Here is a 13833-nt window from a genome sequence, read left to right as displayed (position 1 = left end):
TAATCAGCTAATATGTGCACATTATTACTAGCCATCTTTCCTGCTGTCCAGATTTGTGCATTGCAAGACAGATTTTACATGGAAGACAGAGGCAAAAAGACATATATACTAGATATTTTTCTTTGATAAGATAAAAAGTTTAGAAACGTTTTAAGAACTGTCAAGGGAAATGGCACTGTTGTGGCTGGTTTTGGAAGCTCATGGCATAATCTAAGTGCAGAGGTTGTGATTACAGTTTCACCTTGGTCATAAGATATATTACAGAAAGATTGTGATCTGTTTGAATTGATGTCACATTGGACCTGGTCACATTTGTTGCTTTTTTTTTCCAACAGTCGTTATATGCTCAGACTACACATGCAAGGTAAGTTTTTTTTCTCTTCTACTTGTAAAATGTCACATAGTCAACGTAGGTTACACAAATGCAGTTTGCCTAAAGTTTTGTCACATGTAATATACTAGATGTTTCTATGATCCACGAGAACGCTGTAGTAAAGACATATTTATTTTTTTAAACAATGCATTAGTACTCACATGGTAAACATAAAGAGTTGGTTATTAAGCGTAAAATTGCTTACAGTATTAACTGCAATGAACCACTTTTATATATTTACTGCAAAAGCCTTGTTACCATGTCCTCTTATTGGGCTTCCCGAAATTAGTACTAGTTTTGGGTAGTATTTCTTTACGAGCTTGTGACAAAACACTGTGGCGTTACCATATTTTCCTGGAAAGCATATATTAGACGCAACAGAACGAAACTGTGACCTACAATGCTTAACTAGTGTATTCTTAAATATTTTCTTGAATTGCCATCATAAATCATTATATTGTTGTGTTAGGATATTTCACCATGCATTTACTTCTTAAAAAGCCTTGTCTGACTTGGAAGTCTTTCATTTGAAGCTTTGGGATATAAACATGATTGGTTAAAATAAATTCAATTTGTGAATGAGATTAGTGCACATTAAAATAACATAATAAGAGATGGAATGAATAAACAGCGGAAGCTAGAATATTTATCTCTGAATAATTTATGTGCAGACATTTATTTATTTTTCTGCACATTGCTACCTCTAGTGTGGTTGTTTATTCACTATTTCCTGTGTTGAGCAAAGTTTGGAATTCAGTGACTGCAAGAACTGTTCCATTTTCTTTTTATCAGATATGTGATTTCGGTGCTTCTCGTTTCCTGGGTGCTACGACGAGAATGTCACTGGCAGGCACGCTACCCTGGATGGCACCTGAGGTGAGTGGTCTTGCACTGATTAGTGCCACGTCATTGTGATTTTAGTTTGTGGTGTCATGCTTCATATATTTTAACTTTAATGTAATGTTTCAAGTGTACTTGTATTGGTGACTTATGTAAGACTGTGGTATTCTGCTACAGTGCACGAGTTTGTGGATTCTAGTTTCTAGGGTGGTTACATTCTGATGGGGGTAGAGGGAAAAGACTCTTGAGTTCTGTTCCTTGGGTGTACATTAAAAAACTTAGTCAGAACAGATTCGAGCTTCACACTACGGTGCCCAAAATTTCAACCTTGTTCGATGTGGAGATGGCTAAGCAAAATATGAATATTAATTGCACAATAGTGACTTGTGGGGCTATGATTTACAATATAACAAAGAAAGTTGAAATCGACCACACGGCAAGCAATAGAATGGAAATTTGAGCAGGTAATGTTCATACTGAGATTATGAGGATGAAGTGGTCGTCATGTAATGTGAGAAACAAGTAACTGATGAGCTGACTAAATAAATATTTGTGTACCAAAAGAAAGAAAGAACATGCGTGAAGGGAACAGAGGTTTACTGATAGTGATGGTGTTGATGATTGAGTTTCCCAATATTAGAAAATAGTCTGTATACCAGTAGAAGCCACAAAAGAATGCATGTGAGCAGTGTGCATTATTAATGACAGTAATAGGAAAGCCTTAACGGCTGGAATGTTGATCCCCTGACGTTTTTTTTAGTTTCACTTGTATTATGTCATACCAACAAGGCCTTATTTGTTCCCTTCTCTGAATTTTGTCACGGCCTTTTGCACACAGTGCAGGCTAGAGACGTGCAGTCAACTCTCCTATGAGTGGCAAATGTGAACTTGATCTCTCATTTTTAGACAGCATGCTTCAGCTGTGAAAATGTACGTTTCTGATTGCAGTGCTTCACAAGCTTTTATTCCCATAAGTACACTCTTTGTTGTAAATATACAGGCCAGCATAGCAGTCACTGCCTACACCTACACATTGTCATCAGCTATCTGGCGTATCTTTGCAGGTGATTCAGTGTTTGCCATCTTCAGAGACGTGCGATGTCTGGTCTTTTGGTGTGGTTCTTTGGGAGCTGCTAACCCACGAGGTTCCCTTCAAGGGCATAGAAGGATTTCAGGTGGCTTGGGCTGTTGTCGAGAAGGAAGAGGTACACATGATTTTTTAATTGTCATTACACTGTTGCAGTCATCTTACGGCTTGCAAAAAGCGCTTTTTTAAAATGAATTACTGAAAGTGCTAAAAATACAACCTTTCTCCCCTAATCCTCTTCTTTCTTTCTTTTACTCAACATACATCCTGCGGCTTTTCAGAGACTCACCATTCCAAGCACCTGCCCCGCTGCATTTGCAAACTTAATGACTGCTTGTTGGAAAACGGATCCTAAGGTAAGCACACGCCACTGTTCTATCTCTTTTGTCATTGTCCTATGCACAGTCATGGAAATTTCTGCCACATTTCTGCCATTCATGATCATGTCTTGTCCGAATTGGAAAATACAGTCAGCAGCTAACAAGAGCAGTGTGAAACATTTGTGTTTTTGTGGATGGGTGGTAAAAGGTAAGCCTTTTGGACCACTAAGAAATTGTTGCTTTGTGCGTGCACTGCTTGCAGGAACGGCCCCCCTTTTCTACCATACTGCAACATTTAAATGCTATGAGTGAAGATGGTGAGTCTCTCATTATGTTTTCTTTCTTTCTTTTTTTCCCGTGTAAAGCTTTTTTTGGGTGAAAACCTTATGAGTTTAAACCTTATATGCGTTGATCTTGAAGAGTGTGCTAACAAAAATCAGCTGGCACAGTTTCTTTCACAGTGCAGTCTGGATATGTAAATTGCAACTAAACAGCAATTTATGATAGTTGGAGGTTAAGGGACTCATGATAAGTGCTTTCTTACACAGACAAAGAGGTATTAGCATTAGTTACATGGCATAATCCAGTGGCCATTTACTGCTAGGCATAGTGGGCCTTTCTTATTTTCCAGAGAAGTTTACAACAGTTGAGATGGAGGGTTCATTATGAAAAGAAATGTTAAAACAAATCTCTCTAGACAGCAATTGCAAGTTGTTTGCCAGTGGGCCTGCACAGTGCTTTAGTGGCTTCCAGTCTACCAGATGCTTTTATGGTTACCCTCTTTGCCTTCCGCCTTTTCTCTTCCTTCCTTCCTTTCTTCCTTCCAGTGTAACCTGTATGCGTGATCTTAGAAAACAATGTTTGATAAGTTAGTTGTTTGAGCATAGTAGCAGCAAACTTTTCATGATGGCTTGTTGGGAGTTGATTATTAAAGTTTCATTGCCTTCTGGCTGTGCAACCAGTGAACTTTTTGTGTAGTATTACACTGAGTAATGGGATGTACAGTTTGTGATTTTGTTTTTAAATTTTGAAAGGGGGGATAGGTTCACCATAGCAGTGGATTCACCACATAGTTGTGTTAGCTATGTGAATGGTTTCACAACGTAAGTACTGTATAGTGAAAAGGCATGACTATATTATTGGCGATGGTAGCTGAGACCTTGGAAGTTGAATTTGCTGCATCTGCCAATATCTTTTTCATTTCACTGTCATCACCGTATTGCCATCATTGTTAGTCCTAGTGCCTTTTCATCCTCATTTTTGGCCCTCTAGTATGAGACTGCATACACACAGAAATGGTGATGTGCAGTAGGTAGCCAAATGTGCTAACAACTGAGCTATTGTTCAACTTTTGTGATTGGTAATTTGTGCATGGTTTTGTGCACCACAGAGACACAATAGTTTCTGAATGCGTCTTTCAATATATTTGGAGACTGCAGCAGGCAACACAGTAGTAGTATCAGACAGAGAAGACCTTGTATTCATTTCAGTATTCTTAATTAAGTACACAGTGATGTTAATTTTGACGTCTGTATCTGTCGCGTTACTGCCACAGTGTCGGGGCAGACGCGCAGAAGAAAAAAACAAGAGACGAGCATTCAAGCTTCAAACCAAAAAAAGCCCCTCGTTTATTGTCTGTCCTGCTTTTATAGCCTCAGTGGGCGGAGCAGTCACCGGTGAGTTCAGACGCCGCAGCCGTCCAGGAACGCCGGCGTCCCTTGGTCATATGGCGGAGCATGTCGATGCGTTCTGAACGCGTTCCTCGAAGCGCTGGTCGCGTTCGATGCAACGCCACATCTTCCTTTTTTTTTTTTAGTCACTGCACTATATCACTGCACAAGTGCAAAAAAGAGTCTCACTGAAAACACAATACAGCATTTCAGGCACTGGATACGCTAGACCCACTCATGAATAACGACACTAAAAAGTTTCGCTCCTGGTAACCGTAACGTTTCGGCGCAATCACTCTTCTTCCCGAGCGTGTCCCGTAATCACTTGGTTCTTCCGCTGGCAACGGAACAGTTTGTCTGTCATCAGTGACATTTGACTCGGCAGTCTCCTCACTTGGCGTATTAAGCAAATTTTTGGCTGTGCTTGGCGAGCTTACACCCTGAGGGAAGTCGTAACTTCCGGCCTCGTCATCAGCCTTTGGCTCGAGCCGAACGAGAGCCCTCCGATTTCTCTCGATTTGAGCGCCAGAGTCCATCCTGACAACGTAGGACCTTGGTCTCCCAGCGTTTCGTATGACTACGCCTGCAGCTTTACAGTCGTTGACCCACACACTGGTTCCCGGCAGCAGGGGTGGAATATTGCGGGCAGCATGCCGGCGATTGAAATTACTCCTCTGCTTCTCCCTCACCGCACGATCTTTGTCGCGAACTCTTTTCATGTTGCTGGCCTTGGGCGAAAGCTTTTTGGGGTGCAGGGGGATCGTAGTACGCAGTCGCCTGCCCATTAGTAGCTCAGCCGGAGTTTTCCCCAAAGGTCCAGGGGTGTCCCTGTACCCTAGTAAGGCGAGATATGGGTCACGGGATTTCTGAACGAGACCTTTTATCGTCTTAACCATCCTCTCCACCTCTCCGTTGGCCTGTGGATATCTCGGGCTCGATGTGACATGCCGGAACCCGTATTCTTGAGAGAAAGAGTGGAAAGCTGATGAGCTAAATTGTGTTCCATTGTCTGAGAACACCATTTCAGGAATACCGTGCCGTACAAAGATGCTTTTAAGATGGTTTACGACGTGATCGCTAGTAGTTGATGCCAGACGGGCCACTTCTGGATATCGAGACAGGTAATCGACGACGACCAGATAATCCGCACCCTTGATTTGGCAAAGATCAATGCCAACCTTCTGCCAAGGCAGCATCGGGATATCGGACGGAATCATTGGTTGCACTGCCTGTTCGCGCGACATACAGCACTCTCGGCAGTTGGTTACTAGCTTTGCTAGTTCTGAGCTCAGTCCCGGCCACCACACCGACTCGCGCGCACGCGCTCGACATTTAGTGATGCCCTGGTGACCATCATGTAGGTGACTCAAGACTTCGGCCCTTTGACGCTGCGGTATGACGAGGCGCATGCCTTTCATCAAAACTCCATTACAAACTGAGATTGCCGCCCTGGATTGCCAGTATGGTTGCATGCAGACTTGAAGGGAACGATATCGTGGCCACCCGTTTCGACAGAAACGAACCAAGGTTTGGCACACGGTATCTTCTGCCTGGCCCTGCTTAACTTTCTCAAAGCCGCTAACTTCAGCCACGGTATCCATGCAACCTTGGGCAAAGCGCTCAATCTCAGACACAGACAGAGCTTGAGGATCTTTCTTACTCGATTGGAGCGGAGCCCTTGACAAAGGATCTGCCAAGACCAGATTTTTCCCGGGCACGTACTCCACCTTGAACGTGAAGCGCATTAGCCTCATTCTGAAGCGCTGAATTCGCGGAGGGAGCAATCAAGCGGCGCTTTGCCCAGCAGCGTTACGAGTGGTTTGTGGTCAGTCTCGAACTTTACTTCGAGTCCTCTGATGTACCCTTCAACCTCTCCGCAGCCCATGTTAAGGCTAAAGCTTCCTTCTCGATCTGTTGCGTACCGAGACTCCGTTGGTGACAATGACCTGGAGGCAAACGCCACTGGACGGCGTTCTCCATCACCTTGCTCTTGGAATAATACTGCGCCGAGCCCGAATGAAGAGGCATCAGCGGAAACTATTGACGGATGCTTTGGGTCATACTTTGCCATACAACGATCAGAACATATCTGTTCTTTGATGCTACCCTTTTGCAAAAGTTCACGCAGTGGTGCGCTTATCTGTGACAAATTTGGAATAAACCTGGCAAGGTGATTAGCCATTCCAAGAAGTCTACGCACACCGCTTACGTCACGAGGTGGATCTAAATTTCTAAGAGCATCCACTTTCTTCGGGTCCGCTTTTATGCCTTCTTTATTGATAAGGAATCCTAGAAACGCCACTTCTGTGACGCCGAAGGAACACTTCGCTTTGTTAAGCGTTATGCCTTCTATTTCCAGCTTTTCCAATGTTTTCTCGAGACGCTGATCATGCTCTGCTTTCGTGCTCCCAAAAATTAAAATATCATCGATCAAATTGACAACACCTGGCATGCCAGTCAATATTTCTGACATCCTTTTCTGAAAGTACTCTGGCGCCGATGTGATACCAAAGGGCAGCCTTTGAAAGCAGTACCTTCCGTACGGCGTTATAAAAGTGGTCAACAGCTGACTCTCTCTTGACAGCTTAATCTGGTAAAATCCAGAATTCGCGTCTAACTTTGAAAATACTGTTGCTCCACCCAATAACCCTAGCGTCTCATCCACAGTGGGCAGAACATAACGTTCTCTAAGTATATTTTTGTTTAGATGAGTTAAATCCACACAAATTCGTATTGCTCCTGATGGTTTCCACACAGGAACCATACCAGCGCACCACTCGGAAGGCCCCTCTACTTTCCTTATTACGCCCTGTCTTTCCATGTTGTCCAACTCGTGCTTTACAGCATCTCTCATGGGAAGAGGAACGCGGCACGCCACGTGAACTGCATAGGGCACAGATTTCGGCTTCAAGCGGATCGTATACTCTCCCGATAGCGTTACCTAATCCCTGAAACAGCTGAGGGTACCGATGCTCCCCACGATCCTGAAGACGTTACGCCGTCAACAAATTTAACAACCCCTAGCCGTTCTGAGGCCTCTATACGAGGAGAATGGATCGCAACGAAGCAACGACAAATACTGTCTGCTTGATAGCTGCCTGCTTCCCACTATAACCTCAGTGAATTTTCCCAAAACCTTTAGTCGATTACCGCTTGGTCCCGTTAGAAACTATACCCGTTCTCTCTAACTTTGGATGGGATGCCAGGGAATGTTGAAGGAACTACTGATACCTCAGCACCCGTGTCTACCTTCGCGGGAAGCTGGCGTTCCGTTAATACGCACTTCAATAAACTTGGCACTCGCGGCGCAATTATCAACAGTACCGAGAAAGTACAATGCATGGTCTCTCTGAAGGGAAGACAGTCCTACCTTGCTCGTTGTGAAGCCCTTCTTACGACAGACCGCGCTGAAGTGTCCCTTCACGCTGCAGTGGTAACACTTGGCTGCCTTCGCCGGGCACATCGGCCTGGGATGCGACGCTTGTCCGCAGTAAGGACACTGCTGATCTTCAGGTGCCGCTCCCCCGACGCGATGCGTTTGATGCTCCTTTCGAAGAGGGTGCGAAGACGCGCTGTTCTTTTCGACCGCGTCTACGTCGCTTTCCATTGTAGTAACGGACGAACTGGCGTTGTTTCGCAGCTGATGCTGTTGCTCGTGTACTGTTTCCTTGAGACGGGCCTTGGCAACGGCACTTGCTAGCGTGAGGTCGGCGTCCATTTGCAGCGTTTCGGAGAGCTTCGCGTCCCTGAGGCCAACGACAAAGCGGTCGCGAATCATTCTCTCTTTGAATGTGCCGAAGTCGCACCTGTCCGCAAGCGTGTACAGAACGGTAACGAAGTTGTCGACGGACTCTCCGGGATTCTGGCTTCTGCGATGAAAGCAAGCACTTTCGTAGACGATGTTGCGAGCAGCAACGAAGTGCTTGTCAAACTTGCTCTTGACGACCTCGTATTTCTTGGCGTCGTCTTCCGACAAGTTGAAGGTTTGGAATATTGTCCTCGCTTGCCTTCCCATTGTGTAAAGCAGCGTCCTGACTTGAGTTTCCCTCACTGCGCCGTTCATTCCCGAAGCAAACCGGTAGTCGTCAAATTCTTGCGACCATGCCGGCCATTCGGACGTTTCTTTCGAAGTTGAAGTTTGATGGCGGCTGGATGGCGAACATTCCGGAGCAAGTCCCTGTTGACTCGTCACCAGGCATGTTGGGGTCGTCGTCCTCTGTGCAGAGCGATCCTCAGAGACGAAGAAATACTGCGTGATGCTACTTTCTTGACGTCAGCTGGAAACTTCTGACACCATGTCGCGTTACTGCCACAGTGTCGGGGCAGACGCGCAGAAGAAAAAGACAAGAGACGAGCGTTCAAGCCCCAAACCAAAAAAAGCCCCTCGTTTATTGTCTGTCCTGCTTTTATAGCCTCAGTGGGTGGAGCAGTCACCGGTAAGTTCAGACGCCGCAGCCGTCCAGGAACGCCGGCGTCCCTTGGTTGTATGGCGGAGCACGTCGATGCGTTCTGAATGCGTTCCTCGAAGCGCTGGTCGCCTTCGATACAACGCCACAGTTTCTGTTATAGTAAATGAGTTTGGAGCCAGTGGAATTATTGAAATCAACTCATCATTCATCATAACTCTAGCTCACTGTATGTGTGCACCTTTATGTACATTTGTGGTTACAGTAGGTATTGCGCGTAAAGATGTGCCCAGCTACTGTGCTTTATGTGGCTAGCTACTGGATCACTGTATTTCTCAATGCACTTGGCACCAGTGGTATGTACTGGCCTCTGGAAACAGACAAATTCTCTGATAGAAGACAAACAACTTTGTGTAAAATCTAAGTTAATTTTCATTTTCCTAGACTGGGATGTTGGGTAATGTACTTGTAGAATGCCTGAAGAATTTTATGCAAACAGCTTCCAGTAGTTTAAATCAACATCTGCTCTTCGCTGCATTTATGTCAACAACTTTTCCTTCCTATGACAATAAAACACAGTAAGTAGATGCCATGGTATTCTTTAGAGGAACATTTCATGTGACAGTTTGTATGTTCTCCTGTCCTTATTGTTGCTATTATTTTCAGACTCTTTGTGTAACCTTGCATCTGCATATTTGAGTCAGCGGAGTGTTTGGAAGTAAGTGACTCACTCTTTTTCTCCTGATACACGTGTGAGTCAGTGGCATTGGTTAAACTTACCAGTATTCAGTTATAGTTTTGACTGTTTGTATGCTCAGGGCCTTTGAGGAAATGCTTGCAAGGGGACAGACATGAAAATTCTTATACCTTTGTATTCTTTTCGGTAGTGTGTCTGAGCAAGTATAGAATACATTGCATAGACGTCAGTGTTGCAACAAAATATACGACCCACATAGTACTATTGGTGCTGATATTACAAATAAATTTTTCTTGAATAGTAGAGATGAGGAGGTAATGGAAATTCAGCCTGCAGGTCCAAGGAGTTGTAAGAAATGCGTAGCCACACTTTCAAGCAAATATATTTTGCATTCAAAGAATGTAGAAGATGAAGCAAATATGCAGTCATGAAGGTTTTGCTCTGTGCAGACGGCTTTTAGTGTTTCGTCCTGATCATCGCAATATTTTATTCTTATAATTGATCGTGCCAGTTCATAAAAAAAGGGGCTTATGTTTATAAGGTTTACAGTGTGTAGAAAGATATGGTGATGAAGTGTCCAATAAGCTGCCTCACTTAAACTACAACAGATACAGCAGTCAGTCAGCCCTCTTTGTTAATCTGCCAGTCTATCTGCTAGTTTTGCAATTGTCAGTTTTGCATTTCTTTGCATTGCTGTTCATGTTACGCTACCTTCTAAACATGTATCTGTACCGTCAGCGCATAACTCTGAACCTTGCTACATTATAAGCAAAAATGAAGCAGAATGCGGGGATGCAAGTGAGCATTTTTAGTTTTTTTTCTTTTCACTGTTTTTAACGCATTCGTCCTTCACTAGGTGGCGCCGTCCCAGCTTGGGCACGCAAACGCTATCCCGCTATACTCAAATGTGCTGTCCGCAACGAATGTTTGCGGCACGGTAACGCTATACCCTTAACCCCGCTATTACGATAAAGCTAAACAAAAATTGTCTATTAACATTCATCTTCTCTTTCCTTTTTTTTGTACTTTTTGTTGTGTCTTTACAGTGATTTCTTTGTGGGCGTTGGGTCTCAGTTGAGTCTAACCATCTTTTCTGGCTTGACACGAAATTTTTTTACTTACTTGCCAAATAATACTATGCATTGAATGTTTTGCATACCCAGAAGCTTTTATCGGAAACCAAGAAACCTTAGAACTCTCTTCCAGTGGACTCTATATCTTTACACTTGTTTGGCTTCTTGCCTGTTTCTTAAAGGGGTCATGAAGCACCCCTTGGGCTTGTTGAAAAAACACAACCTGCGGAAAGCTGACACGGCTATGAACTGCTCTGCAAAATATTACAGTCGTGCGCGCCGCGTAAAGGCCACAAGCGGAGCGCGAAGTTGCCGTTTCCTCAGGCGCCCTCTTTTCAAACAGAGGCTGGTTCTCACTCTCGTTGGTGGGCGGGGCGTCTGCACATTGACGTCGCGGAGACATAGCATGCTTATTGGCCGACAGCCGGATGAGATGCGCTTCCTGCCACGGGGTGCCGCCACTTGCCCGCGCCGCACTCCTCAGTCTGCTAACTTTACACGGTAGCCGCACTCGCGCGTGCGAATCACAGCGGGAGGGCGATCGCGTTTCATGACGCGCGCTGACGTAACTTCTTACCCCCGTGCCATTCCTCCCTGTCTAGCTTCCAGTGCGCTTGTCGGCACGAGAAAAGAGAGAAAGCACTGAGAGTGTGCGCCAAACCCCCGTAACTCCGCTGATTCTTGACGGATTCGAGAAATTTTTGCGGCAATCGATTCTGGAGGCTGTAAACTCCGATACTAAGGTCATTAGATCATTACTTGGAAAAGTGGTTCATGACCCCTTTAAGTCTACAGAGCTGTCGATGTTGGCAGGCTGATTGTGCATTTCTGGTCAATGTCATTCATGAGAACCATGTCCGTTACCATGTCTCCTGGCGCTCTTTGGCCATTACTGGCCCTTGTGCCCAATAGACAACATACATCATCATCATCAGTCTATGTCGTTTTAACTCTCTATGTTTTAAGACTTGAAGCGCATGAGAATTTGGGCATGACCTGAGTTGTCCATGTGTCTGCAGGCAGGAAATCGAATCCACTTTGGAGTTGATGAAGCGAGCTGAGCGCGACCTCAGTCAAAAGCAAAAGCAGCTAGAAGAATGGGAAAGCCGTTTGCAGCAGAAGGAGCAACTTCTTGAACGACGCAGGGGTTGCATGGTGATGTATACATTTTGTGCATTCCGTTTCGTGTGGAGTTTATTTGCAAGCTAGCAATTGTGTGATGGAAGACAACTAGTGAAACAGCAAGCCATTGCATGGTATTTTGTAGCGTAACAGAAGATTTTGGGTGGGGATTGTTCTTTTATTCATGTTCAGCTATCTGTACATATGCGATGAGCTCCAATAGAAGATAAGTAGTCGTAAGTTTGCACGTTGTCTTGCCTGTGTCACCTTGTTAATAGTGCGCTCTTATTCACACTGCAAAGTAGTGTATAAAACAATGATGTTCTGTACACTACTGAGCTTTGACAACACTTGCTTACAGGGATTAAAAGGCCAGTAAATAACCCTGAGGTGACTGCGCACTTGTATGGGATGACCACGCTGCTGCATGGGTTTCGCGAATAAGTGCTGGAATAAGAAAGTTACAGCAGATAGAACAACCCTTTTATAGCTGCTTTGGCTGGTTTCGGTTTCTTGCTTTGCCTCCCTACCTTTCTCCAGCCCGTAAATGAGTAGGCGTAGCCCTTTTTAACCATACCCACTTCGGCGATATAACGCGACAGCACCGTACGTCATGAGCACGCTTTTTCAGTCGCATCTCACTTCCAGTTAACTGTGGCTCTTGCTGGCACACCACATACTGTTTACACAGTCACACGTGCTGCTGCTATGGATCCCATAGTGCATGCACCCTTTCTAATTGCTGGATTTGCAACCATCAACCAAGCGTAGCTTTCCTCCAAATGTTGCTCATGTCAGTTACTCGTAGATGGCGTGGTAAGGAAGCATAGCGTGAGGCACTTACGAGGTGAACAGATTTGTGCGCAATGTGCACGACAACTGCACGACCAAAACTGCATCACCGCAGGGCAAAGGCACAGCTTCATAGTACAGAGGCTCGTTGCAGGAACTGGCAAACCCCACTGTTTATTTAGACCTAGTTTAGAGCACTTCATGAGCTTAGTGCTACGTTGGGTTCCTCATGGGAAAACATTGTGTCAATTAGTGGGTGAAAAGGACTGGTCAGGCACTGGAGAGGGGCGCGTGAATTAGTTTTTTAAAATAAAGCGGCCATGCAGTGTGCAATGCTGTGATATTCACAAAATGTGATCGTCACAACCCTCTGTACAAAATGAGTGAGCTTGTTTGGGAGGTTTAAAGAAAATGTCAGGGCCTGTTTATTGGCCTTTTATGGGCCTTTTAATAGACGCCTGCTGCGAAGCTATTGTGACCCGTTTGTACATTTTGGTATAACTGACCTTCTGGCAGGGCGCACTGCATATGGTTGACAAAATAACATCATTATTCTTTTTCTTATTCTTCTTATTATTATCCTTGTAGTTGTTTCAAACAAACTTTATTCTTTCAGGAGCTTTATGTCCACGATGTGAATACTTGGACTGTGGACCACGTGGTGAGTTTGGCATGTGTTGGATCAATGGTAGTAAGTGCATGATGTAGAAAAAGGAATTTCATGACTTCTGATTGGTCCAAACGTCAGTACCAGTTTTTGTGATAAGATCTATAACAATATAGCACTCAAAGGCAAAATTGTCTTCTACTGGGTGTTTGAAGAAAAATGTATTCTAGTTTGAGGTTCAAACATCTTTTCGAGGCGGTCGCTCTACCATCTGGGCTATCCGAAAGACTAGCATATTGCAGAGCGAGGCTTATGGGATTGACAACTCCTAGTGCAAGGACAGTGAATTGGAGCTCGGCTTCAATTGCCTCTGTCCCTGTGCTTGGAGTTCAGCAGAAGCTGAACGCCAAGCACAGGGACAGTTCAGCAGAAGCCCACAGAACAGTTCAGTAAACGGAGAAATTGTTGCCCGTCTGACTGTAGCACAAAGCCACAAATCACTGTTGAGGAAAAATTCATCCTAGTCTAGGACATTTTTAGAATTAAAGGTTTGTCCAGGTCTGAGTGCTCTAGAATAAAGTGCACTGATTAGATTCAGAAGGACTCCTGTTTGATTTCTAGGTTGACTGTTTGATAGTTCCGTACAATGTCGCGTACGGAATTGATAATGCATACTGTAACGTATTTTATTTCTCATTTTCCTTGCAGTTTCTCTGGGTTCAACAGTTGGGATGTGATGGTAAGTCATCAAAAAATAACATTTCTCTTTAGCTTCTTTTTTTCCAGAATGAGAGTTAGGCGATCGTAATATCTTGGTGAATTCCGTTTCTGAAATCACTAACTCGC

The 13833-nt window shown here is 44.5% G+C and overlaps 1 protein-coding gene across 1 annotated transcript in view; it reads left to right on the top strand.

Moving 5' to 3' along the window:
• Positions 1-13833, top strand: part of LOC119387688 (mitogen-activated protein kinase kinase kinase 20-like) — a 40439-nt gene that overhangs the window by 7331 nt on the left and 19275 nt on the right. The window contains 9 exon segments of the mRNA XM_037655161.2: positions 336-364; positions 1166-1249; positions 2278-2418; positions 2582-2656; positions 2883-2937; positions 9363-9414; positions 11486-11621; positions 12997-13041; positions 13696-13726. Coding sequence (XP_037511089.1) covers positions 336-364; positions 1166-1249; positions 2278-2418; positions 2582-2656; positions 2883-2937; positions 9363-9414; positions 11486-11621; positions 12997-13041; positions 13696-13726 — 648 coding nt within the window.

The sequence above is a fragment of the Rhipicephalus sanguineus genome, chromosome 3 (genome assembly GCF_013339695.2).
Source record: "Rhipicephalus sanguineus isolate Rsan-2018 chromosome 3, BIME_Rsan_1.4, whole genome shotgun sequence".
Taxonomy (NCBI): Eukaryota; Metazoa; Arthropoda; class Arachnida; order Ixodida; family Ixodidae; genus Rhipicephalus; species Rhipicephalus sanguineus.
This window is presented reverse-complemented; position numbering and strand designations above follow the sequence as displayed.